The sequence below is a fragment of the Pan paniscus genome, chromosome 2 (assembly GCF_029289425.2).
Source record: "Pan paniscus chromosome 2, NHGRI_mPanPan1-v2.0_pri, whole genome shotgun sequence".
Taxonomy (NCBI): Eukaryota; Metazoa; Chordata; class Mammalia; order Primates; family Hominidae; genus Pan; species Pan paniscus.
Window position 1 is genome coordinate 101,153,101 of NC_085926.1, and position 27,613 is coordinate 101,180,713.

At 35.8% G+C, this 27,613-nt stretch overlaps 1 protein-coding gene across 1 annotated transcript; it reads left to right on the forward strand.

Moving 5' to 3' along the window:
• The first annotated feature begins 1,279 nt into the window (after positions 1–1,279).
• LOC112439274 (cytochrome c oxidase subunit NDUFA4-like) lies at positions 1,280–26,527 on the forward strand. Its single transcript, XM_055110862.1, has 2 exons — positions 1,280–1,384; positions 26,258–26,527. Exons 1-2 carry the CDS (start codon positions 1,280–1,282, stop codon positions 26,525–26,527), a joined length of 375 nt encoding a protein of 124 aa, XP_054966837.1.
• Positions 26,528–27,613: the final 1,086 nt, after the last annotated feature.

Consider the following 27,613-nt stretch of genomic DNA (forward strand, 5'->3'; position numbering starts at 1 on the left):
ATGACAATAAAAATTCCATAACACACATTAGAAAACAGGAATCATAAAAAAACTTTATCACCTATAGTCTTTAAAAATTAGATAAATATAGTTATCAATATTTATGATGCTTATTTGAAAAAATGTAGTTAAAATACATAGTGTGTTTTAATTTTAATAGTTTACTGGATGATAAATATATTTTTCTATCGTTTAACCTTGAACATTTATAGTAATTAATTTTAATAATTATGTTATTCCATTTTTAAAAAAGGTTTTGTTTTTGAATGGTTTTAACAGCATCTACTGATACTTGCATTTGAATTTTTTTTTTGTACTCTTAGATTATAAACACTTTGAAAGCTAAAAATGCCTTACTTATATAGAGCTCTGTATGATGTCCCGTAAATTACTTTGAAGGAAATAAAACTGAATGTTAAAATAAATTAAGTTGGTCAAAATAATAAAAGCTATGTGGTGTATAGATGACTCTTACAATTATTGAGCAATTGTTTATTATGAAATTAATTGGATTTTTGTTATTAGCACCATATCAGAACCAATATTTCTGTAGTCATCACTCACATGGGAAAATATTAATGCTTTTAGTTCTGTATGTGTAAATTGACACTAATACTTCTTATGTTGGGAATAGGCCCCCAAATCTGGCCATAAACTGACCACAAAACTGGCCATAAACAAAATCTGCAGCACTGTAACATGTTCGTGGTGGCCATGATGCCCATGCTGAAGGTTGTGGGTTTACCAGAATGAGGGCAAGGATCACCTGGCCTACTCAGGGCAGAAAACTGCTTAAAGGTGTTCCTGAACCACAAACAATAGCATGAGCAATCTGTGCCTTAAGGACATGTTCCTTCTGCAGATAACTAGCCAGACGCATTCCTTTGTTTCAGCCCATCCCTTTATTTCCCGTAAGAAATATTTTTAGTTAATCTATAATCTATAGAAACAATGTTTATCACTGGCTTGCTGTCAATAAATATTTAGGTAAATCTCTGTTCAGGGTGCTCAGTTCTGAAGGCTGTGAGACCCCTGATTTCCCACTCCACACTCTAAATTTCTGTGTGTGTGTCTTTAATCCCTTTAGCACTGCTGGGTTAGGGTCTCCATGATCAAGCTGGTCTCAGCAAGTGGTGCCCATATGTGGGGCTCAAACCCGGGTTGGAGGGTCGCTGGAGCAATGGTTGGAGAACGTGGAACTAAGCTGGAGGACACCCATGCACTCTTAAGCAATCCCGGTGGTGAGTAAGAAGGGGAGCTTGGAAGCATCAGGGTAACAATGCGACAAGTGTGGGCTTTGGTTTGTTCCACCTTGGAACCTTTTCACACTAATGATGAGGAGGAAGGAAAGTATAATAAAGTAACAGAAGAAGTAACAGAACAGGTTTGTTTGCCAGCTAAAGCTAAAGTGGCAAAGGAGGGAGAGGTTCATCCCTACCCTTCTGCACCCCCTCCTTATTTTGAAGAAAAAGAGTCGCCTGACTCTCCAGGTCTTTCTTTTCCAGGGGACACTGGGCAAAAGTAGTTGCCCCAGTGACTGTTTGAGCAGCACCTCGAGTGACCACTCTCAGTTCTATTCAGGCAGGAATTCAGCAAGCTAGAAGAGCAGGTGATATAGAGGCTTGGCAGCTCCCTGTTAGAATACACCCCCCAGATCAACAGGGAAATACTATAGCACATTTGAGCTTTTTCCTTTTAAATTACTCAAAGAATTTAGACAAGCTATTAATCAATATGGACCAAGTTCTCCTTTTGTAATGGGACTGTTAAAGAATGTTGCTGTTTCCAGTCAGATGATTCCTACTGACTGGGACACTCTTACTGGAGCTTGTCTAACTCCTGTTCAGTTCTTACAATTTAAAACTTGGTGGGCTGAGGAAGCTTCCATTCAGGCTGCTCGCAATGCGCAGGCCCAACCTCAAATTAATATAAATGCAGACTAACTTTTAGGGGTTGGCAGCTGGGCTGGTTTAGATGCACAAGTGGTTATACAGAATGATGCTATACAGCAGCTTAGAGGAGTGTGCATTAGAGCTTGGGAAGAAACCACTTTAGGAGGAGAGCAATACCCTTCCATTAGTGCTGTAAAGCAGGGACTGAAAGAACTGTATGCAATTTTATAGCTCGGTTATAGGAGTCTCTTAAAAAGGTGATTGCAGATTCAGCTGCTTAAGAATTAGCTTTTGACAATGCTAATCCCGAGTGCCAGGCTGCTCTGTGACCTATTAGAGGGAAAGTACATTTAGTTGATTATATCAAGGCCTGTGACAGTATTGGACGTAATCTGCATAAGGCTACTCTGCTAGCCCAAGCAATGGCAGGACTGAGAGTGGGTAAAGGAAATGCTCCATTTCCTGGAGCTTGTTTTAACTGTGGGAAGCATGGTCATACTAAAAAATAATGTAGAAAAAATCAGTGAGTCAGGACGCTAGATAGGGGAAAAAAGAAAACTGCTGAGCCTGCAATATGCCCAAAATGTAAAAAAGGAAAACACTGGGATAATCAGTGTATGTTTGATAAAGGTGGGAACCCTATTTGGGAAACACCATGAGGGGCCCATCCCGGGCCCTGTTCCAAACTGGGGCATTTCTGGCTCATGCCATTCCCTCACCCCAGTACAATGTCTGTCCCCCGCCACAGCCGGGAGTGCCAGAGTAGATTTATGCCGCACAAAAGCTGTGAGCCTTCTGCCTGGGGAACCCCTGCAAAAAGTTCCAACAGGGGTCTGTGGACCCTTGCCAGTGGGGATGACAGGATTACTTCTAGGAAGGTCTAGCCTAAATTTAAAAGGAGTACAAATACGCACAGGAGTCATTGATTCAGATTACAATTGGGAAATTCAAATTGTTATATCTACTTCTGTTGCCTGGAAAGCAGAGCCAAGAGAGCACATAGCACAGCTCCTGATTGTGCTGTATGTGGAAATGGGGAAAAAGTGAAATTAAACGAACAGTAGGATTTGGAAGCACAAATAAACAAGGCAAAGCAGCTTATTGGGTGAATCAAATTACTGATAAACATCCTACCTGTGAAATAACTATTCAGGGAAAGAAATGTAAAGGTTTGGTAGATAGAGGAGCAGACATTTTAATCATTTATCTACAGCACTGGCCTTCTGCATGGCCAATTCAACCCGCTCAATTTAACATAGTTGGAGTTGGTAAAGCCCCTGAAGTATATCAAAGTAGTTATATTTTGCATTGTGAAGGGCCCGATGGACAACCTGGGACTATTCAACCAATTATAACTTCTGTACCTATAAATTTATGGGAGAGAGATTTATTACAACAAGGGGGAGCACAAGTTGTAATTTCAGGGCAAATATATAGCCCTCAAAGTCAATATATGATGCATGAAGTGGGGTATGTCCCTGGTATCAGACTAGGAAAAAATTTGCAAGGTTTGAAAGAACTGCTTCAAGCAGAAAGACAAAGTTCCTGCCAAGGTTTAGGATATCATTTTTGATGGCGGCCATTGTTAAGCCTCCAGAACCCATACCTTTAAAATGATTAACAGATAAGCCAGTTTGGAAAGAACAATGGCTGCTGAGTAAAGAGAAACTGGAGGCTTTAGAGGACTTTGCTGCTGAGCAATTTGAAAAAACAAAACAAAACAAAAAAAACACATAGCTCCAACATTTTCCCCTTGGAATTCTCCAGTTTTCATAATTAAGAAAAAATCAGGTAAATGGAGAATGTTGACAGATCTTAGAGCAATTAATTCAGTTATACAATTTATTGGGACCTTACAGCCAGGATTGCCTTCTCCTGCTATGATTCCAAAAAACTGGCCTTTAATCGACATAGATTTAACAGACTGTTTCTTTACTATCTATCTCCTTAGCTGAGCAAGACTGTGAACAGTTTGCATTTACAATTCCTGCAGTAAACAACCTGCAGCCTGCTAATCATTTTCACTGGAAAGTATTGCCATAAGGCATGTTAAACAGTCCAACAATTTGCCAGACTTATGTAGGACAAGCAATTGAACCTACTTGTAAAAAATTTTCACACTTTTACATTATTCATTATATGGATGATATAGTTTGTGCTGCCCCCACTCGAGAAATACTACTACAATGTTATGATCACTTGCAAAATTCGATTTCTCATGCTGGTTTAATTATAGCTCCTGACAAAATTCAGACTACCACTCCTTACTGCTACTTGGGGACCTTACTAAATGACACTACCATTGTGCCACAGAAAGTAACCATACATAGGGATCAACTGAAAATATTTAATGACTTTCAAAAGTTACTAGGGGACATTAATTGGATACAACCTGCTCTAGGCATTCCTACCTATGCCATTAGTAATCTATTTTCTATGCTTACAGGAGATCTTAGTCTCACTAGCCCTTGACAATTAATAAAAGAAGCTGAGGCAGAGCTGCAGCTAATCAAAAAGAAAGTCCATAAGGCTCAAATAAATATAATGTGTCCAAAGAAGTCTCCAGATTTGCTAACTTTTTCAACTCAGCATTCACCTACTTGTGTTATTGTTCAAGAGCAAGATCTTGCAGAGTGTCTTTTTCTTCCACATACTAATTCACGGACTCTAATTCCTTATTTGGATCAAATCGGTACTATGATAGGAAATGGGAGAACTCGGATTGTTAAATTACATGGATATTATCCTGGAAAAATTATTGTCCCTCTCACGAAGGCACAAATACAGCAAGCTTTTATAAATAGTCTTCTTTGGCAAACCCATTTAGCTGACTTTGTGGGTATTCTCGATAATCATTTTCCAGAAACAAAACTGTTTCAATTTTTGAAATTAACTAATTGGATTTTCCCTAAAATAACTAAATTTAAACTAATTGAAGGTGCTGAGAATGTTTTTACAGATGGGTCTAGTAATGGTAAAGCTTCTTCTTCCAGATCGAAAGGTACAGTTTTTCAGACGCCCTATACTTCAGCTCAAAAAGCAGAGCTTGGGTATTGACTGCTTTTAATATGCCTATTAATGTGATTTCTGATTATTCATATGTGGTTCATTCCACACAATTAATTGAAAATGCTCAGTTACGATTTCATACAGATGAACAACTGATGACTTCATTTACCGAATTGCAAACAGCAGTCAGGAGTAGAATGCACCCTTTTTACATCACTCACATTAGGGCTCATACACCTCTTCCAGGACCTTTGACTGCAGGGAATCAAATGCCTGATCTCCTAATTGCTACCGCAATATCTATTGCTAGACGCTTTCACAATTCAACCCATGTTAATGCCTCTGGTCTCAAACGCAGATACAGCATTACCTGGAAAGAAGCTAAAGCTATTATCCAGTGATGCCCAACTTGGCAAATTGTACATTCCTAATCTTTTACAGGAGGAGTTAATCCCCGAGGATTAGAACCTACTTCTCTTTGGCAAATGGATGTCACACGTGTTCCCTCGTTTGGGAGACTAGCTTATGTACATATATGTGTGGGCACCTTTTCTCACGTTGTCCAGGCTACATGCCAATCAGGAGAGCCTTCTGCCTGTGTTAAACATCACCTTTTGCAGTGTTTTGTGGTGATGGGCATTCCAGCTTCTATTAAAACAGATAATGCCCTAGTCTATACTAACCAAGCTCTAGCTACATTTTTCTCTATATGGAATATTAAACACATTACTGGTATCCCATATAATTCTCAAGGACAAACCATAGTGGAAAGAATGAATCTCTCCCTGAAAGAGCAGTTGCAAAAGCAGAGGGGGGGGAAACAGGGACTATGGAACACCACATATGCAATTGAATCTAACATTATTAACTTTAAATTTTTTGAGCCTGCCTAAAGGCCAGATGCTATCAGAAGCTGAACAGCATCTACAGAAACCAGCTGCAAAGACAGAAACAGAACAACTGGATTGGTGGAGAGATCCGATAACAAAAAGTTGGGAAATAAGTAAAATAATAACTTGGGGTAGAGGTTATGTTTGTGTTTCTCCAGGACTGAACCAATAGCCTATTTGGATACCATCAAGACACCTGAAACCTTATCGTGAGCCAGATGCCAAGGAAGAGATTCTGGGAGAATCCTGAGGACCCCCTGGTTACAGCCAAGTCAAGACTGACACTGAGGAGGACCCCAACTGTCATGAGCAACACCTGTTGAGCACAGCCACCCACCTGGGGACAGATCAAGAAGCTGTCACAGATGGTGGAAGAAAACCTGAGGAAAGCAGGACAACCAGTCACAATGAGTAATTTAATGGTAGCTATGATAGCAGTGATCACCACTGCCATAAGTATTCCTTCAACAAGGGCTGACATAGAGAACAATTATACTTACTGGGCATATTTATCAATCTTGGCTGGCAATAATGCCTGGATGTAATCACTCTATGACACAGTTACACAAGCTTTCTGATCTCAGTATTTACCATAATGAATCTGCTCCTATAGTTAAGGCATACCACCCTCAAAAACCTATTTGTAAACAAAATTGAACCTGGCTAGAAAAAAAGAACGTACTTGTTTAGGAAGATTGCAATGCAGAACAGGCAGAGGTTCTGCTCAACGATTCCTATGGAATCATTATTGATTGGTCCCCTAAGGGGACGTTTAGCTTAAATTGCACCTCTCAATCTGCATGCCATGGCTGCACTATGTTCAGCTGGTCTGAACTAAATGGTCAGATGGTAGAAATGATAAGAAATATGACAAGAGTTCGTATTATCTGGAAACATGGCGGTATAATGTCACCTCAACCTCAAATGATATGGCCCACTCTAGGACATAACATAAGGATTTGTGCAAACTATTAATGGCTCTTAATAAGATCAAAATTTGGGAAAGAATAAAAAAGTATCTTGAAGGACACCCTACAAAATTGTCTTTGGATATTGCAAAATTAAAAGAAGAAATATTTAAAGCATCCCAGGCACACCTGACCTTAATCCCAGGAACTGGAGTGCTTGAAGGAGCTGCAGACAGATTAGCAGCTAGTAATCCATTAAAATGGTTAAAAACACTTGGAAGCTCTATGATTTCAATGATGATTGTGTTATTAATCTGTGTTGTTTGTCTTTGTATGGCCTGCAGATGCGGATCCTGATTCCTGCGAGAAGTAGCTCACCGTGACAAAGCTGCCTTTGCTTTTATCGCTTTGCAAAACAAAAAAGGGGGGCATGTTGGAAACAGGCCCCCAAATCTGGCTATAAACTGGCCCCAAAACTGGCCATAAACAAAATCTCTGCAGCACTGTGACATGTTTGTGATGGCCATGATGCCCATGCTGAAGGTTGTGGGTTCACCGGAATGAGGGCAAGGAAGACCTGGTGCATCCAGGGTGGAAAACTGCTTAAAGGCGTTCTTAAACCACAAACAATAGCATGAGTGATCTGTGCCTTAAGGAAATGTTTCACTGCAGATAGCTAGCCAGAGCCCATCCCTTTATTTTGGCCCATGCCTTTGTTTCCCATGAGGAATACTTTTAGTTAATCTATAATCTATAGAAACAATGTTTATCAATGGCTTACTGTCAATAAATATGTGGGTAAATTTCTATCCAGGGCTCTCAGTTCTGAAAGCTGTGAGACCCCTGATTTCCCACTCCACACTCTATATTTCTGTGTGTGTGTCTTTAATTCCTCTAGCGCCGCTGGGTTAGGGTCTCCCCGACCAAGCTAGTTTTGGCATTCTGATATTTCATTGTGCCATTAAATCTTTTTTATAAGTTAAGAGAAGTTAATATATCATGCAAGTATTTTCTTTCACCAAAATTGCATTTTTGTTTTCAAAATTAACATAAATCATTGTTAGAGAGACATGACAATGAACTATAATAAATCTCATTCAGTTGCATTACTACAGATAATTATAAATCCCAATAAAATTGTTATTTTTCCTAGTAAAAACATTATTGAAAATTGTGACTGGATCTTCCTATTGTTTTGCCCGCAGAGGCATGAAAAACAATATTAAAAATAAAATTATTTTTCTGCTTTGCTTGTATTTGTTATTTCCAAAATCCAATTACAAGAAGTTGAACTGTGGTAAAGACACATATTAATTCATCAGTAACAAGTTGCCCAACTCTAGTGATAAAGTATTCCTGAAGTATAAATGTCCCAAAAGAAGAAAATGTTAATATAAAAATATAAAGCTATAGAAACTAAATTCTAATTTAATAAGTAGTATTGAGTGTCTAGTACAACCCAAGTATTATGTTAGGCTCTTGGGATGCAAAACTAGTCAAACATTGCTCCCGTTCTCAAAAAGTTTAATAATGGAGTGACTCTACTAATAGAAGGATGTTTAGCTGTTCAAGTCACTAAAACATAGTTGGCTTTGACTCTGTTATAAGAGTAAAGTTTCTACACAAAACATGAAGGGCAGTTTGCCTACTAGAACTTGGTTGTAAATGTATTGTTTAGATAAGAAAAGTAAAATTGCACAGACATGTAACAGTATGGCATATCAGGTGAAGTAAGGTCATTCAGTATTGCTTGATATACAAATGAATGGGAAGCTCTAAGAGATCAGTGTGGAATAGAGGATATGTAGACATCCTTTGTGAATTATAATTTGATGACATGGAAAATCATGAGAAGCTTTATTTTAGTTTAAAATATACTTTAAAAATCTGGCATTTGGCAGAATATTGATGTCTAATTATGGACATTTAGCTCAAATCAAGATATTGAAAATAGAAACAGCAAACTAATACATTATTCTGTGAAGATGTTAGCAGTAATTGGATACATATTTAACAAGAATTCAGAAATATGTTTTCAAATTTACGTAGGTGCTTACAGTGGCTGATAAAATATTTTCCAGGACTAATCTAATAACACTCGACTAAAAGGTGTATTACGGAATGTGTTTGTTATCAATTGACAAAGTGAAAAACATTGAAGTTACATTTTCTTTACCTTTATTAGATATATAAGATACTAGTAAAATAATGTCAACTTCTTTTAGATACACTTAACTGTTAGAAGAATGTGTCTGCCATTAGAAAATCATCTTTCTAATAATTTATTGGTTACCTTTGTTTCATGAATTTATATGTACTTTAGTTACTATGGAAATATTTTGTTTTTACTGGTATTGATTTTTAAGATAATTTTTGAAGTGTTTAGAAGTATGGACATTGTAATCAGGATTCCCGGAGTTTTTATTTTGGCTTTGCTATTTGCTAGTTATATGAGCTTGAACAAGTGATTTCACTTCTTTCAGTTACAATTTCTTCAGATTTATAATACTTATACATATATTATAGTGATACATGTAAAAATCTCAGTACCTTTTTCCTACATAATAAATGCAAATCAAATGTTGATTGTTATTATTATTATTGTACTGTTACTATTTGAATTAAGGTTTTATACAAGAATCAGATTTACAAGTCCTTATCTCCACTTTATATATGGACTTCTACAATGAAACCTGAAGAGACAGGATAGGACATAATATTCTGTTCAAGATACAATGTATAAATTCTGTTTCAATTAATAATCTTGATAATTTTAGGTAGCAGCATTTCATCAGATTGTGATTGATGTTACCCTGTAAAAAGACAAATAAAGAGTTTATCTTTGAAGTAAAAAAAAAAGTCAACTCTGTGTGTTCATCTTTCCAATATTAGCACTGTATTTAATCATCAATAAATAAATTTATTTTATTGATCTTTATTCTTTCATTCAAAAATATTTATTGCATGTCTATTAGGCGCAAGAAACACATTTAGACCATAGCAATGAACCAAACATCATAAATTCAACTGAGTGGAATCAGATACCTAAAAAAATAAAATACATACTGTATTAGAAGGACTTCACTACTATAAAGAAGAATAAGACCAGGATATAGAGAAATGAAAGTTTGTGTGGTGGTGTTGGTGAGAAAGAGATGTGGTAAATAGCAGCTTTAAATGGGGGGGGCGGGCAGGGAAGACCTCACTGAGAAAGTCACATTTAAATAAAGATCTGAAAGAGTAGGGGAGTGAGCCATATGAACAGCTGAGAAAAGAGAGAACAGAAAATGCCTCAGTCAGAGGCATTCTGTGGGTGTGTGAAAACAGGAAGAAGGCCAGTGTGGCTGAAACAGAATGAGCAAAAGCTAGAGGAGTAGAAAGCAAGATGAAAAGGGCCACAGGGGAGAGAGCTTGGAGGGCCTCATGGCTGCAGGAATGACTCTGGCTTCACAATGTTGTTATGAGACTTCCACAAAGAATCCTCATAGACCATAAGGGCTTCATGACCATAGGACCTGTGGAGACAGGAAATATGAAGCAGTAATTAAACAGTAGAATATGTAATTTCTTATTGTGTAGATTAAATATATGTAAAAAGTAAAAGTAGACGTATATAAGTAAAAAGTTTTTTTTTTTTGTTTGTTTGTTTTTGTTTACTATGTAATCATTGCACCCAGTAAAGCAAGCTGTGTTGTATGTCATCCTGAAGCAGCTACATAGGAATGGAACAAACTATGACAAAAGTGTTTGCTGTGAGCCAAAGCAAACTTTTGGAATACCAAAGATGGAGAGGAGAAGCAGTCAGAGGAAACAGAAAAGATTTTCTAATCGTTACAAATAAGGCCAGAATTGTATCTGCAGATGACATCAGCTCACTCCTTTTCTCCACTTTCAAACTTTTCTTATTCTATATGACTAGGGATAAAAAAGAAACTCTGTCTACCTATTACCACATAAGGAGATAAAGCAACACAAGCAATGGCTGAATCATCAGAGAAATGACTCGAGAAGTAGAGGAAGATATTAGAGAAACATATCACTTAGTCTCAACTCAGAAGCCACAAGGTCTCTCTTAGAGAGACAGCAACAAGCTTTCTAAGTTTCATGAAAGATATTCTAACACAAAAAAATCTGAGAAGAAAACTAGCCTATTTTTTTAAAAAAATAGAAGATAAAAATATAATGATAAACAAACATTAAAGAAACAAAAATAGAAAAAAGAGTGAAAACACAGCTAATGACACCATGATAGGCTTGAATAAATCACAGAGAGAGAATGTAATGGGAAATCACAGTGATTATAAAATAATTATAAAGATAAAAATGTTTATGGAAGACAGACCAATGTGATATAGCTTACTTGTGGTGATCCTGAAAAAGAAAACAAATGAAGTTTTTAATAACACTCCAAATTATAATACAGTAAAACTTTTCTAAAAGAAAGAAAAGTGAATTTGCGTACAAAAAGGGCACAGAATTATAATGGAAAAAAACCTGCAGAATGATCAACTTAAGCATATATATGGACAAATTTACTGGATTTTTATGATGATTAAAAAGTTAAATGGTCTGCAGCACAGAAAGTAACGCAGGTAGAAACAGAAAAACTCAAGATGACCTCAGCCTTTTCCAAATCAATGCGGAAGAGAATAAAATACTCTCCACCAAAGTTTAAGGAAAGTGGGAGCGAGGGACTTAAGGATTATATTCCAAGTAAAATTGTCCTTAAAGTATAATCTGAAAGGCATGTATGTATTTGGAAAATCCAGGGAACAGAGCACTCATCATTTCCTTGTGGAAAACTGCTGAAAAATGTAACTCAATAAATAAATTTTTAAAAAAGAAATTCAGTAATAGAGATGCTGTAATAAAGTGACTGAGGATAATCACCGAATGTTTTCAAATACAGAAGTACAACTGATCAATCTTGCCAACATGGTAGATTTTGAAATGAGTATATTATTTTAGACGCCAAGAAACCATGTGGCATCTTGAAAATTGACATTACATTAGGTAGCCTGACTTTCCACACACATGTGATTACAAGTCTCCTGCACTATCATTTCTACAGGTAAAAACAGGTGAAACCCGCTCAAGATGAGGTTTCAGTGAAAACACTATCAGTGAGGAGTAATGACGTCTCTATCCAGACAGCATCATAAAAATCCATATGTACAATACTTTTGGGGCCTCTAGAGTTACAAGAAAAAAAACTGCTCAGCCTCATTTTTTGGCTTTGGTAAGTAGTTAAGCTGATTGATATGCCCATTTTCTTCTTAATGGTTGCCTTGTTAAATGGAACAATTTTGTAGATTCAGTTGTCTGACATATATAAAAGAATCAAAATCTCATTTCCCATATGAATAGCCTCCACTAGCTGACATAGATTCAGATTGCAAAAACTGATGAAGTTCAATAACATGGAAGATATTTTGGAGACAGGTAGCTAGAATGAGGACAAAGTGGCCGGAAATTAAGTCACTCTATCCTTAGATAAGAATAGATTGAGAATATTTATCTGGTCATATCCATAATATTTCCAGCCCTCATGATGTATGATAGCACAATACACTGGCTCGTATTCTATTATACTATCATATAGGGAGGTATTAGTCCTGTTACTATAACAAGCAGATTCCTAAACCACCAGTAACTGCAGCAGTGCTCCCCTTGGTTTATACCGTGTATTAGTATTAATGGAAGAGACCCCAGGTACTTTATTTAATATCAGATATCCCTCTACTTACAGCAATCCAGATTATTATGGCATGAAACCAATAAATTGACTATTGGAGTAATATAAATATCTTATTTATATTTCAGTTAAAAGGATGAAGGGGCCTATAGACTGTAACAAGTTATATAATAATACAGTGAGTCACTAGACAATTGATTTTCAAAATTAAAGAAAAAGAAATTCAAACACTGTACTTTATTATTAGTCGTAAGATTCCGTCTAAATATCTTTTTGAAGGGTATTAAAAGAGAGGTCAGAATGGAAAACGTAATAAAACCAAAGGATAGGAAACACACACCAGACCAAAAAAAAAAAAAAAAAAAATCACCATACACTGTAGTCTGCAGTTTTCTAGTAATATTGGTTTGGAACAGCTACATAAACCAATTTGATTCATTTTTTTGATGGTGTACATTTTGTCCTTTCAGGTCTTATATTGAACATAATATATCACTGTATATAGAATGTATATAGTTTTTATTAGAGAGAGAGGGGAAAAAGCCAGGTTTCATTAGATCATATCAAGCTGAAAAACTATAAGCTTTAGAAAGAAATTGGGTACCCATGCCATGGAAAAGAAATATTCTGTTGAAACGTTGACTTTCAGTATTTTCAGCAGGACATGTATTTAATAAGTATCGTAGTATGAAACTTCCTGTAAAATCCTCACTTTTGTAAGTTATAGATTGATTTGTCTTTGATTTGGGCTTTTATTGAAAACAATTACACGTTGTATATCAATTGTTTGAATGATTGCTCTTTTGTAAATTTACTTCACTATTTGAAACTGATTTTTATTATAAAAATTTCCTTGACAATCCAAACTCAGTTTTTAAGTATGTTTCTCAAATAAGTTGTAGTTTAAGTTTCACATTTCAATTAATTAATCACTCGATAAAGGAGAGTCAAATTTTGTAACACATCTACCCATCATAATAAGCCCACTCTAAATCAAACCCCTTGTAGTTAACTTCAACAGGAAGCACGATTAGTTTTCCAAGGCCTAGGGGATTATACAAAAATGGATTAAGAATGATTTATCCCTTAAGCAAATCGCAGATTGTGTCATTCATTCCTTCTAACTGAAGTCAAACAGAAAATGCTCTTAACGAGAAGGAATAACAACTAAGTCACTAAATAGAGTGATAAATTTTAAATCTCATGTCAGGCACGTAGGTGAAAGATACAAGGAATAGGGAATTGGCTGGCATGTAGTTTTTAAATAGTTTAAGATAAAGAAAAATTGCATCCATTTGCAAATAATTTAAACTTCCACGCATTTTGAAAATGTAAATAGATAAATGATCTCTTTTTTAACCACTCATTTTAAACCACTGAGATTTTCTCTCAAAATTATATTATAATTTCACTTTAAATTCAGGTGTAGTTGTCACTACTGTCAAACTGTAATATGATCATGAAATTGATTTTACATTTGTGTGAAAGTGAATGTAATAAAACAATTTCCTCTCTACTTTTGTTTCTGATCCTACCCCCCTTCAGGAAAGGGATTATCTGTTTTTCTTTTACCGTAAAAACACCCCAGGCTTAATATTTAATCAAATTTGAAACACAATTTCTAATTAAAAACAGAAATCACAAGAAAACTAAGGGAATAGAAATAGATAAGAATAGTATGAAAATTCTGAAAAGGGAGAAATAAATGAAAAATCTAGTCCTCCCAGGTAATATATTCTACTTTTTAAAGGTACAGTAATTGAAGCTTAGCTTAATTGAAACTACAATAGAAAATCGAAAAGAAGAGGCAAAAGAGTTGGTCCAAAAACCGTTCTAGATATAGTGCCATTTAACACATTAGAAAGGGATATGACTCACTGCTATGTAATAAAGCAAATTAAATACAAAAAAAAAACATAGGAAGCTTGACCTATAAGTAGGTAAAGAACTCATACAGTTTATTTATTAAAGAAGAAATATCCATATGTAGTATATGATATGCAATGCAGACAAACTGGGTGGTTTAGAACAAGAGAAATTCATTATTTCTTAGTTCTAGAAGCCAATTTTCTTTGGCTTCTGTTGCATCACTTTGGTTTTTGCCTTTATAGTCACACGATGTTCTGTGTGTGTGTGGTGGTGGGGGAATGTGTATCCAAATTTTGCTTTTGTATAAGAATACCAGTCATATTGGATTAGGGACCCACTCTACTTCAGTATGACATCCTGACTTAACTAAGTACATAGACAACACCACCATTTTTCAATAAGGTCACATTCTAAGAAACTAAGGGTTAGAACTTTACCATATGAATTTGGGAGAAAGAAAATTCAACCTGTATAAGATTGTAAACACATAAATATGAACTCCCTTTAGCAGGTAATGAAAGAATTTCAAATTAAAATGAACAGCGTTATACCATTAAAGTAAATAAGTATGTATTACTGAATGATGGTAAATCACTTTTGTAAACTGTGCTATCTTCCTGGGGTGGGAAGAATCTCTCAAAATGTATGAACCATCTTTGAATTCTGAATTTGGCTAAATCATTTCACATGTATGACTATTTTTAAAGAAAATTATTCTAACAGTCATTATATGTTTTTATAAAAAGGTTTTTAAAACATTTTTATTTATAAAATATTGGAAAAAATGTCAACCTTAGAAAACAATAGGATAATTTGGTTGCTATACATAATATACTGTATAATAATATACAGACATTAAATAATTGTGGCTAACTATACGGTTACTAATATGCCAAATATTAATCTAAGCACTTTATTTGTGTTAACTCATTAAAAACTTACAAGAACCCTACAAGGAATCTGCTATTATTATTTCAGTTTTATTTTTTATAAGCTTTAGTTGTAGAAGAGTTAAATAACTTGTCTAAGGTCACATATTTTTGTAAATAACAAAGCAGAGATTGAACCCCAGGCGATCTGGCTCCAAGATTCATGATCATAACCCCTTACTATATCAACTTCATAAACTGATATTAAAATATGTATCACCAGGTTGTTTAAGACAAAGCATATTATTATACATTTAATTTTAATTATTTGCATTGATAAATAAGATAGGAAGACATTATGCCGAGATATTAAAATCCATTGCCTTGGAGTTGCAGAATTATCAGTAACTTTTACTGTTACTTGCATTTTTGTGTATTCTTGTCTAATATATACATAAAACTTTAGGATAAAAAATTACTTGATAAGTGATTATATACATTTCTTATATATGATGTTTGCTAGATCAAATGCAACAATGAGGGAGATACTTGGAAATTTGAACTTCTGTTTCACTCTAGGTAAGCTCTTGTTTTTTAAATTCAAGTTTCAGGCAGCTAGATACACTGACAAAATATAAATAGATTACATGTTTTATGTAATTAACCCAGGGTCACTATCTATTAGAGTTTAGTTTGCAAATCTACCTTGGGGAACTATGGAATACTCGGCACTTCATGTGACCTAATTTGCGTATATGACCCTGTACCCTGATAGACTTACTCCGAAGTAATTTTAAACTGTTGCCAGGTCCTCTGGATACTTGATTTTGGTTACTATCCCAAGAATTATATTCATTAAAACACTCTTGGAGGGGTGCATTGGAGACTTGTAGGAGCTATAAAATTATAATAATATACCATAGACCAATAAGTAATCAGCAAAAGCACAACCGCTCCAGCGAGAATAAAAAATAATCCAAAGAAAAGTAGAGCAATATGAAAAGGAGCAGGATAAAGAAACATGACCCTCCCCACAATTTCATATTTGGTCCTCAGCATCATAACGTATATTACATTTATTGCCTGAATATTGAATGTGGTAATAGGGGAGGGCAATGCAACTAAAATATAAATTACTTGCAATAGTATATAAAGTCAAGTAGGCCAATTGTTAAACAAAATAATCTTTGTTTTTGTCACATCATTACTACAAATATTAAATATGACACTATCTGATCTCAACATCTACTGCCTCATGTCTACTTGTATACCTCAAACCTAGAGACTTAAATGTTATTATTTTGTTCAACATTTCTTGCTAAGAAATGTGATATGTTGCAGTATAGCAGGCTTACATTTCCAAAACAGTTTTAAAAGACTTCAGAGAAGTCCATTAAGCCTTGAGGGGAAAAAATTCAACAGAAGGCTAAAGAGCAAAATTTATTCTGGGAACAAGGAAGAAATTCAGATTTTAGAGCTGAGACACCAACTCAGTTAAATCAGTCACAAGGGTGATAATTTGTGTGCCCAAGATTTTGCCCAGATAACTCTCTTCATCAGTCATGCCAAAATTCAAATTTTTCCCTACAGACTAGAACAAGGTTAGAAGAAATTTCTTTATGGAGAGAATATATGAAGGTACTGTTGTCTATGGTGGAGACAGAAAATGTAAAATAGCAGAGTTTCAGTATATCCTGTAAAGATTAGATCTTTAAGTTATTCTTTCTGCAATATGTTCAGATCTAGCCTTACTTGAAATTGTGTTTGGTCAAGTTTATTTTTATTCCTTTAGTCTTTTCAGTTATGATTATCTTAAGATTTTATTACATTCAGTTTAGTCATAGCTCTTTATAGCTTAAAATTTGACAAATAATAGCAATTATTCACACTGCTGTGCATGAATCTCTTATTGATGTTAAAATAATCTCAAAAAATAGTTGTGCCCTCTTCCTACTCATGAAACTAGCTTTGTGTTTTAAAGATTCAGATTAGATTAATGTTTATCAGTTTCATCTCTCCTTGCATTACTAAAACAATGAATTAATCATGGTGGCTGTCATTATCGACATGGAGAAAAATTAATCAACATTATCATTGAAGGCATATAATTTTAATTTAGGATACCAACGATGTAGGTAAGACCAAAGATACTGAGACATTTCCTAATTCATGTATGTTCCAAGTGCCAATGCATTTTTGATAGCACAAAGGTAACAAGAATCAGAGAATTTTTCCCTTTCACTTATTCACTTTCTTTAATTTAGTATTATGTCTCTTGTTCAAATATCAAAATTTAGCCACAGCAAAAGCTGGCACATATTCCAATTAGTTGTGAACTATCAGAATTTTTGTTTGTTTAGACATGAGTTAGAAAATAACCAATCTTCCAATTCAAAGTCACATTTCAGATGTTTAACATTTGGGGCCAGTTAAACTATAGGAGACTGTGTGAAAGAAGAAAGTGCCTGAGTGGGTCTGATTCACAAAAGTAAAAAAAAACTACATAAATAAAAAGGATACTGTATACTTGAACACAAATTTGGCTGATTTCCTATTTTAGCTTTTATATCCTTCAGGTAAATGAAGAGTTGTCATGTACAAGCTCTGGGAGAGTCCTCTCATGCATGCGTTTTGCCTTCCACGTGCCAGATTCTGATTGATACTTATGGCCTGTTTTTCTCCTCTTCCCGACTCTGGAGTCTCTTTGTGAGAAGCTGATTTTGATCTCAAGTCCTAAAGGTGAAAATTAATGGGATTTTCTTCTGTTTCTCTGTTCTAAAACCTTCCATTGGTTATCTGATGACTGCTTGTCCCTACATAAATAGGCTCTGCTCCCTTCCTTATGCCTGAATTTGCCCAACATTCAGGGACTTTGGTGTCCCTCCTCCCACCTCCAATCTACCACTCCACAGTTTTCCAAATATATTTATTATTGTGCTGACAATGTGGAAAATTCTTATTCATGCCATTATCAATACATGTGTGGCAACTGATACAATACAACTGTATCAATACAATTGTGTGGCACAGTTCTCCATAATGAGGATACAATGATACAACATAATCACTAGACAAAAGGAGTTCTCAGTCTAAAACAGAAAGTTACACTTGTTGGGCCGGGCATGGTGGTTCATGCCTGTAATCTTAGCACTTTGGGAGGCCGAGGTGGGCGGATCACAAGGTCAGGAGATCGAGACCATCCTGGCTAACACAGTGAAAACCTTGTCTCTACTAAAAATACAAGAAATTAGCCATAAAACACTTTACAGAAAAGCAAATGTTGAGAGATTTTGTCAACACCAGGCCTGCCTTACAAGAGCTCCTGAAGGAAGCACTAAACATGGAAAGGAACAACCGGTACCAGCCACTGCAAAATCATGCCAAAATGTAAAGACAATCGAGACTAGGAAGAAACTGCATCAACTAACGAGCAAAATCACCAGCTAACATCATAATGACAGGATCAAAGTCACACATAACAATATTAGCTTTAAATGTAAATGGACTAAATGCTCCAATTAAAAGACACAGACTGGCAAATTGGATAAAGAGTCAAGACCCATCAGTGTGCTGTATTCAGGAAACCCATCTCACGTGCAGAGACACACATAGGCTCAAAATAAAAGGATGGAGGAAGATCTACCAAGCAAATGGAAAACAAAAAAAGGCAGGGGTTGCAATCCTAGTCTCTGATAAAACAGACTTTAAACCAACAAAGATCAAAAGAGACAAAGAAGGCCATTACATAATGGTAAAGGGATCAATTCAACAAGAAGAGCTAACTATCCTAAATATATATGCACCCAATACAGGAGCACCAAGATTCATAAAGCAAGTCCTGAGTGACCTACAAAGAGACTTAGACTCCCACACATTAATAATGGGGGACTTTAACACCCCACTGTCAACATTAGACAGATCAACGAGACAGAAAGTCAACAAGGATACCCAGGAATTGAACTCAGCTCTGCACCAAGCGGACCTAATGGACATCTACAGAACTCTCCACCCCAAATCAACAGAATATACATTTTTTTCAGCACCACACCACACCTATTCCAAAATTGACCACATACTGGGAAGTAAAGCTCTCCTCAGCAAATGTAAAAGAACAGAAATTATAACAAACTGTCTCTCAGACCACAGTGCAATCAAACTAGAACTCAGGATTAAGAATCTCATTCAAAACCGCTCAACTACATGGAAACTGAACAACCTGCTCCTGAATGACTACTGGGTACATAACGAAATGAAGGCAGAAATAAAGATGTTATTTGAAACCAACCAGAACAAAGACACAACATACCAGAATCTCTGGGATGCATTCAAAGCAGTGTGTAGAGGGAAATTTATAGCACTACATGCCCACAAGAGAAAGCAGGAAAGATCCAAAATTGACACCCTAACATCACAATTAAAAGAACTAGAAAAGCAAGAGCAAACACATTCAAAAGCTAGCAGAAGGCAAGAAATAACTAAAATCAGAGCAGAACTGAAGGAAATAGAGACACAAAAAACCCTTCAAAAAATTAATGAATCCAGGAGCTGATTTTTTGAAAGGATCAACAAAATTGATAGACCGCTAGCAAGACTAATAAAGAAAAAAAGAGAGAAGAATCAAATAGACGCAATAAAAAATGATAAAGGGGATATCACCACCGATCCCACAGAAATACAAACTACCATCAGGGAATACTACAAACACTTCTACGCAAATAAACTAGAAAATCTAGAAGAAATGGATAAATTCCTCGACACATACACCCTCCCAAGACTAAACCAGGAAGAAGTTGAATCTCTGAATAGACCAATAACAGGAGCTGAAATTGTGTCAATAATCAATAGCTTACCAACCAAAAAGCATCCAGGACCAGATGGATTCACAGCCGAATTCTACCAGAGGTACAAGGAGGAACTGGTACCATTCCTTCTGAAACTATTCCAATCAATAGAAAAAGAGGGAATCCTCCCTAACTCGTTTTATGAGGCCAGCTTCATTCTGATACCAAAGCCAGGCAGAGACACAACAAAAAAAGAGAATTTTAGACCAATATCCTTGATGAACATTGATGCAAAAATCCTCAATAAAATACTGGCAAACCGAATCCAGCAGCACATCAAAAAGCTTATCCACCATGATCAAGTGGGCTTCATCCCTGGGATGCAAGGCTGGTTCAATATACGCAAATCAATAAATGTAATCCAGCATATGAACAGAGCCAAAGACAAAAACCACATGATTATCTCAATAGATGCAGAAAAAGCCTTTGACAAAATTCAACAACCCTTCATGCTAAAAACTCTCAATAAATTAGGTATTGACGGGACATATTTCAAAATAATAAGAGCTATCTATGACAAACCCACAGCCAATATCATACTGAATGGGTAAAAACTGGAAGCATTCCCTTTGAAAACTGGCACAAGACAGGGATGCCCTCTCTCACCGCTCCTATTCAACATAGTGTTGGAAGTTCTGGCCAGGGCAATGAGGCAGGAGAAGGAAATAAAGGGTATTCAATTAGGAAAAGAGGAAGTCAAATTGTCCCTGTTTGCAGATGACATGATTGTATATCTAGAAAACCCCATCGTCTCAGCCCAAAATCTCCTTAAGCTGATAAGCAACTTCAGCAAAGTCTCAGGATACAAAATCAATGTACAAAAATCACAAGCATTCTTGTACACCAACAACAGACAAACAGAGAGCCAAATCATGAGTGAACTCCCATTCACAATTGCTTCAAAGAAAATAAAATACCTAGGAATCCAACTTACAAGGGATGTGAAGGACCTCTTCAAGGAGAACTACAAACCACTGCTCAACGAAATAAAAGAGGATACAAACAAATGGAAGAACATTCCATGCTCATGGGTAGGAAGAATCAATATCATGAAAATGGCCATACAGCCCAAGGTAATTTACTGATTCAATGCCATCCCCATGAAGCTACCAATGACTTTCTTCACAGAATTGGAAAAAACTACTTTAAAGTTCATATGGAACCAAAAAAGAGCCCGCATTGCCGAGTCAATCCTAAGCCAAAAGAACAAAGCTGGAGGCATCACACTACCTGACTTCAAACTATACTACAAGTCTACAGTAACCAAAACAGCATGGTACTGGTACCAAAACAGAGACATAGATCAATGGAACAGAACAGAGCCCTCAGAAATAACGCCGCATATCTACAACTATCTGATCTTTGACAAACCTGAGAAAAACAAGCAATGGGGAAAGCATTCCCTATTTAATAAATGGTGCTGGGAAAACCAGCTAGCCATATGTAGAAAGCTGAAACTGGATCCCTTCCTTACACCTTATACAAAAATCAATTCAAGATGGATTAAAGACTTAAACGTTAGACCTAAAACCATAAAAACCCTAGAAGAAAACCTAGGCATTACCATTCAGGACATAGGCATGGGCAAGGACTTCATGTCTAAAACACCAAAAGCAATGGCAACAAAAGCCAAAATTGACAAATGGGATCTAATTAAACTAAAGAGCTTCTGCACAGCAAAAGAAACTACCATCAGAGTGAACAGGTAACCTACAAAATGGGAGAAAATTTTCGCAACCTACTCATCTGACAAAGGGCTAATATCCAGAATCTACAATGAACTCAAACAAATTTACAAGAAAAAAACAAACAACCCCATCAAAAAGTGGGCGAAGGACATGAACAGACACTTCTCAAAAGAAGACATTTACGCAGCCATAAAACACATGAAAAAATGCTCATCATCACTGGCCATCAGAGAAATGCAAATCAAAACCACAATGAGATACCATCTCACACCAGTTAGAATGGCAATCATTAAAAAGTCAGGAAACAACAGGTGCTGGAGAGGATGTGGAGAAATAGGAACACTTTTACACTGTTGGTGGGACTGTAAACTAGTTCAACCATTGTGGAAGTCAGTGTGGCGATTCCTCAGGGATCTAGAACTGGAAATACCATTTGACCCAGCCATCCCATTACTGGGTATATACCCAAAGGACTATAAATCATGCTGCTATAAAGACACATGCACACGTATGTTTATTGCGGCATTATTCACAATAGCAAAGACTTGGAACCAACCCAAATGTCGAACAAAGATAGACTGGATTAAGAAAATGTGGCACATATACACCATGGAATACTATGCAGCCATAATAAATGATGAGTTCATGTCCTTTGTAGGGACATGGATGAAATTGGAAATCATCATTCTCAGTAAACTATCGCAAGAACAAAAAACCAAACACCGCATATTCTCACTCATAGGTGGGAATTGAACAATGAGATCACATGGACACAGGAAGGGGAATATCACACTCTGGGGACTGTTGTGGGGTGGGGGTAGGGGGTAGGGATAACATCAGGAGATATGCCTAATGCTAGATGACGAGTTAGTGAGTGCAGCGCACCAGCATGGCACATGTATACATATGTAACTAAGCTGCACATTGTGCACATGTACCCTAAAACTTAAAGTATAATAAAAAAAAAAAAGAAATTAGCCTGGCTTGGTGGTGGGCGCCTGTAGTCCCAGCTACTCTGGAGGCTGAGGCAGGAGAATGGCATGAACCTGGGAGGCAGAGTTTGCATTAAGCCGAGATCACGCCACTGCACTCCAGCATGGGTGATAGAGTGAGACTCTGTCTCAAAAAAAAAAAAAAAAAAAAAAAAAGGACACTTGTTGTTGATGTATTCCTGTTTTGATTGAGAAAAACCTAGGGAACTACAGGGAGCAGAAAGGAGGTATCCAAGATAGATTGGCTAGGGATGGGGTGGCCTAGAAGTTAAATACTGTTGGGGATGCATTCCTAGACAGGATGATGCTTGATACAAGAATTTATCTCATGTCTAGACTAATTTTTTTCTATTTTCTGTACATTGGACAGTCTACAATTCTATTGTTTATTTAAAATTAGCAATAAATTTACAAGAAAAGTGAGAAATTTTTATGAGGGTGGTAGATTAGAGGAGCAATGAACCATGTACATGAACATCTGTATCAAGATGTTTTCATTCAAATTCCAGTCTTCCCTTTGACGGACTTTATGGCCAAGGACAAATTCACTCACATCTTCATGTCTAAGTCTTCATATAGATAACACCCATTTTTAGAGATTTAGGTGTTCTCCAAAATCTTATATTTCAGGAACTACTTGTCAGGAGTCTTTAAGGAAAGGTGATAACTCTTCTGTTGCTAGTGTTAGGATGGGAAACTCATGAATAAAGTTTGGGTGGGTCTTCGTGCCACATGAACTACTTTTCTTATAACCTAACAGAAAAAGATAAATATCATATAACATCTACCAGCCAGCTATTTCACTGCTCTTGATGAATGAGGAACAAACAGATCTGGGGTCATTTTCACTATTAACATGGCTTTATAAGGGAATATGTCAGAAGAGTCATGTATTTTTTTAAAAAAATGTATTTATGTGAAAAACAGCACCACGCAGTTATTTTGAGCTTTACATATCATTAATTTTCAGAAACTTGTTTCACATGGATATTATCTTCCAATGTTATTTTGACACAATTATAGAGAATACAGAAGAAATTAAAATTTGGGCTATTCTTAACCAAAAACTAAGAGCAGGAATAAAACAATGGAATCTGTGGATATATATCATAAACTGTAATTTTATGAATATATTATAGAAACCACCATATCTCTAATAGCACAATTTTAAAGATCTTTTGGAATACCCGAAGAAGGAGGAGCATAGAAAGCATGGAAAAGAAATCATAGGAAGCAGAGACAGCTAGGTCAATTCAGACCCATGATTTCATCTTTGGAAATTTAAGTCAGCCGTGAAGTTGCTATGTGCATTAATGAAATTTCAGTGTCAGTGTTGTATTCTAGATTATGACCGAAGTCTCAAATTTATTGACTTGGCAGAAATCACACCCAATATTTTTATTTTAGTTAATGTCTATTTTGTTGACTAATTTTATACTATAAGCAGAGAGGTGCAGAAAGGTCTGCAATGGGGGGTTGTAATTAATATTTGTAAGTTTTATTTATACTGTTTAATCAATGAACTGGGCCATGAGATCAATTTATTACCAGAAAACAAAGATTGAATAAATGATTCCAGAATTGTATTTTCTGGTGACTTTTAAAATCAACTTCCATTTATAAGTCAGAAATTACAAAGTTTGGAAACAGATACAATTACTAAGGTAAAAATGTTACCTTAGGCTCTGCTGCATTGTCAAAAATTATGAGGGATCTGAGATATTATCATATCGAACACTAACAGTGTAGTAAGTCCGAAATCTCACTGATGAAAGCAGAAGACATGACAATCCTGATTTAGAGAAAAGGACTTTATCGTTGTGGCACAGCAAGCAGCCTAAGCTTTACATTCACATCAGTTTTTCTTGCTCCTCAAATTCTATAGGGGCAAGACAGAGAATTCTAGGTGGAAGCTGTTCAGTGAGTTTGCATCACACCTGAGCAACACCAAGGACAGTTAATGCTAATCTTCTCTATTGGGCTGTAAGCAGACCTGCCCAATATTTGCTTCCTGCAGGGACACACTGTCTCCATTTTCCAAGGACATGTGTAATATAGACATCCTTGAAAAAACAGTCCCAAACAAGTGACTCTGTGCATAATAACATTGCACAGAAAGACAATGGAGAAATTACCCATGGAGAATTATCTCCCAAAGTGGAGTTGGTTAGTTTGCTTATCAAGATGTGGGTGTATTTCAAAATGTTGAAAGCTTATTTTTCAATTTTTCCAAATACTTTTTTTTTTCCCCATCAGCTTGGTCTTTTGGCATTTCATATAATTACCTTGCACACGTGGCCATCACTCTGCCGGCAAAGCCTTTAGTGATGAAATTCTCAATGATCGCATGACATTTTGGGTTATTTGATTTTGCACTCAGTATCATTTCTAATTGTTATTAAGTTTGCTGTTTTGATTTGATGGTGAATATATTGTTAGATCTAGTTTCAAAGTTGGTGCTTAAAAGGTGCTAATGCCTTTATAAAGTTAAGATGTAGTTTTGTGTTTACCTTTCTATGCTAATTTTACGAAAAGATGAAAAGGCAAATCAGGATAAAATCTATGTTCAAGTTTTCTGGAGAAATCTTTTTTTCTAGCTTTTTCCCCCTCTTTTTAGTCATACATTACTAATGTGGCAAGCATAGTGAAAGTTATTGTTAGAGAAATTCACTTTAATACCATTCAGATGTACAATGGCTAGAACAAGACCTGAGCCCAATAGATTTTCTCTGAAAAGTTTGTATCTAACAAACAATACAGCAGAATCACAGCATCATTGAGCATTTCTGCTTCAATGACAAGATGAAGGACTTGTGAAAAAAATGTTTCTTCTCTAATGTCCACATAAGCACCACATGAAACAAATACCTCTTAATAGTCAACACACTGGAATATGCACATAATATAATCATGATTATTATTTTACAGATTTATTTAATTATTTTATTTATCTATATGGTGCTGGTTATTCCCTTCTCACACTAGGTAGGTGAAGGATGGCTTTGTGTTAATGGGTTTGAGTCCCAACCTGAATTTGATTTAAAAATAATGACAAAGTCTATAGTCTATCTGGACATCCCATACAAGATCTCTGCCATTAACACTCAACTCACTTTCATTCTATGGAGGTTAAAGTTTAATTCAAATTATCAAACAAGTATTTTCCTACAATATGTTTAAAGAATCTTGATTTTAATTACAGATTGCCAATTAGAATAGTCATTAGACTCAGACAATTTTAATAAGCTGCTGAGGTAAGTTAGTGAAAAGGAAGTTGACTCTAGAAGTCAGTGTCAGAGGGACACTAAGGAAAAAATGGACTTTTGCAAGATGGAAATTCCAGGCCCTTTGTTGGGAGAGGAGGAGAGCCTCTGTTACTGAGACTCAGCCAATTTTAAGAATGTGACACATTGACAGATGTTCCAATAATTTCAAGAGAAGATTCAGAATTATGTAAACACCTATTTTTTTAAAGCCACTCTTAGGTTACTTTGTGAGATGTCAGTTTCTGCCCTTTGCTACTCATGTGAAGTGGCACTTAAAAACATATGCAGATACTACTTAGCCCAGGGCCTAGTGGCTAAGCTGGTTCTCTCCTTTCCAGTTGGAGGCCTCTGCCACAAACATACTCTGCCAGATCATTAGTCAGGTCAAGAAGCATCCAAGCTTGATGCCCCTCTTTGTATTTATTGGAGTTGGAGATACTGGAGCAGCACTGTATCTCTTGTTTCTGGCATTGTTCAATCCAGATGTTAATTGGGACAGAAAGAATAACTCAGAGCCCTGGAACAAACTGGATCCCACTGATCAGTACAAGTTCTACTCAGTGAATGTGGATTACAGCAAACTAAAGAAAGAAGGTCCAGATTTCTAAATGAAATGTTTCACTATAAAGCTACTTCAGAATGAAGGTCTTCCAGAAGCCATCTGCACAATTTTCAACTTAACCAGGAAATATTTCTCCTCTAAATGCATGAAATCATGTTGATGTAATCTATTGGAGATTATACTGATTAATAAATAACTGAAACTTGAAAATAAAACAGGTGCCATAAAATCTTTTCATTTACTAATGAGCTACTAAATTAACTGCCCCATTCTGAAGAGAGATCAGGCTTATTTCTGAGAATGTAGAGAGCATGGTGCTTCTACAGTTGTCTTGTGATGCACAGCTTTGATCTTGTGAAGAAAACCTAAATTATCAGTTTTTCTCATGTGTGTTTTGGAATAAAAATTATCCACTTGACAGTGGAAACAAAGGGAGAGGATATTCTAAAGCAAAAATTAATCATTTCATTGAACTAAGATCCTTGCTGTCATAGAACAATGTTAGATCCCTAAAATGTAAAACATGCACCTTTATGCCTACATCCTTGCAAATTTGCTCCTGGGAATGGTAATGCAAATAAAATCTGGCCCATTTGTTATGGATTGCTTTGAACCAATTTAATTGAGTTACTGACCTATTAAAAGAAACCATTTTAATTTGAAATATTAAAATGGAGGATTCAACCAATGTTTGCTAAAGACTATATGGCCCATTATCCCAAAAAGATAATTACATTCAAATATTATAGTCAAACTTTATCTTAAATTCAGAAATTTTGTTTTTCTCCTGGCATTAAACAGGTAGCCACCCTTCTTTTATCTTCTTAGTTCTTGTATAATATTTTGGAAATACTTGTAATGATTTTCACTATCAACCCTGAATGTTAATAGTGGGGAAATTAATCCTTCTGGGTATTAATTATGTAAAAAGTACTCTGGGGTTGTGGGGAAGTGTTTGTTATAGTACTGAATTAATGATTAAATACTACCTATCAAATATAGTGAGTAAGTATAATATTATCATCAAAGGTATTTGCAGAAAATTCTCATGTGAAATTTACAGTTGAACTCCTTGCAATTGGTTCTAATCTTCTAGGATCTCTCAACAGAAAGGGAGAAATCAACTACATGG

Coding starts and splice junctions, on each gene's coding strand:
- LOC112439274 (XM_055110862.1), top strand. CDS start 1,280: ATGCGACAAGTGTGGGCTTTGGTTTGTTCCACCTTGGAACCTTTTCAC. Junction 1,385..26,257: donor CAGAAGAAGTAACAGAACAG/GTTTGTTTGCCA, acceptor TCTCCTTTCCAG/TTGGAGGCCTCTGCCACAAA.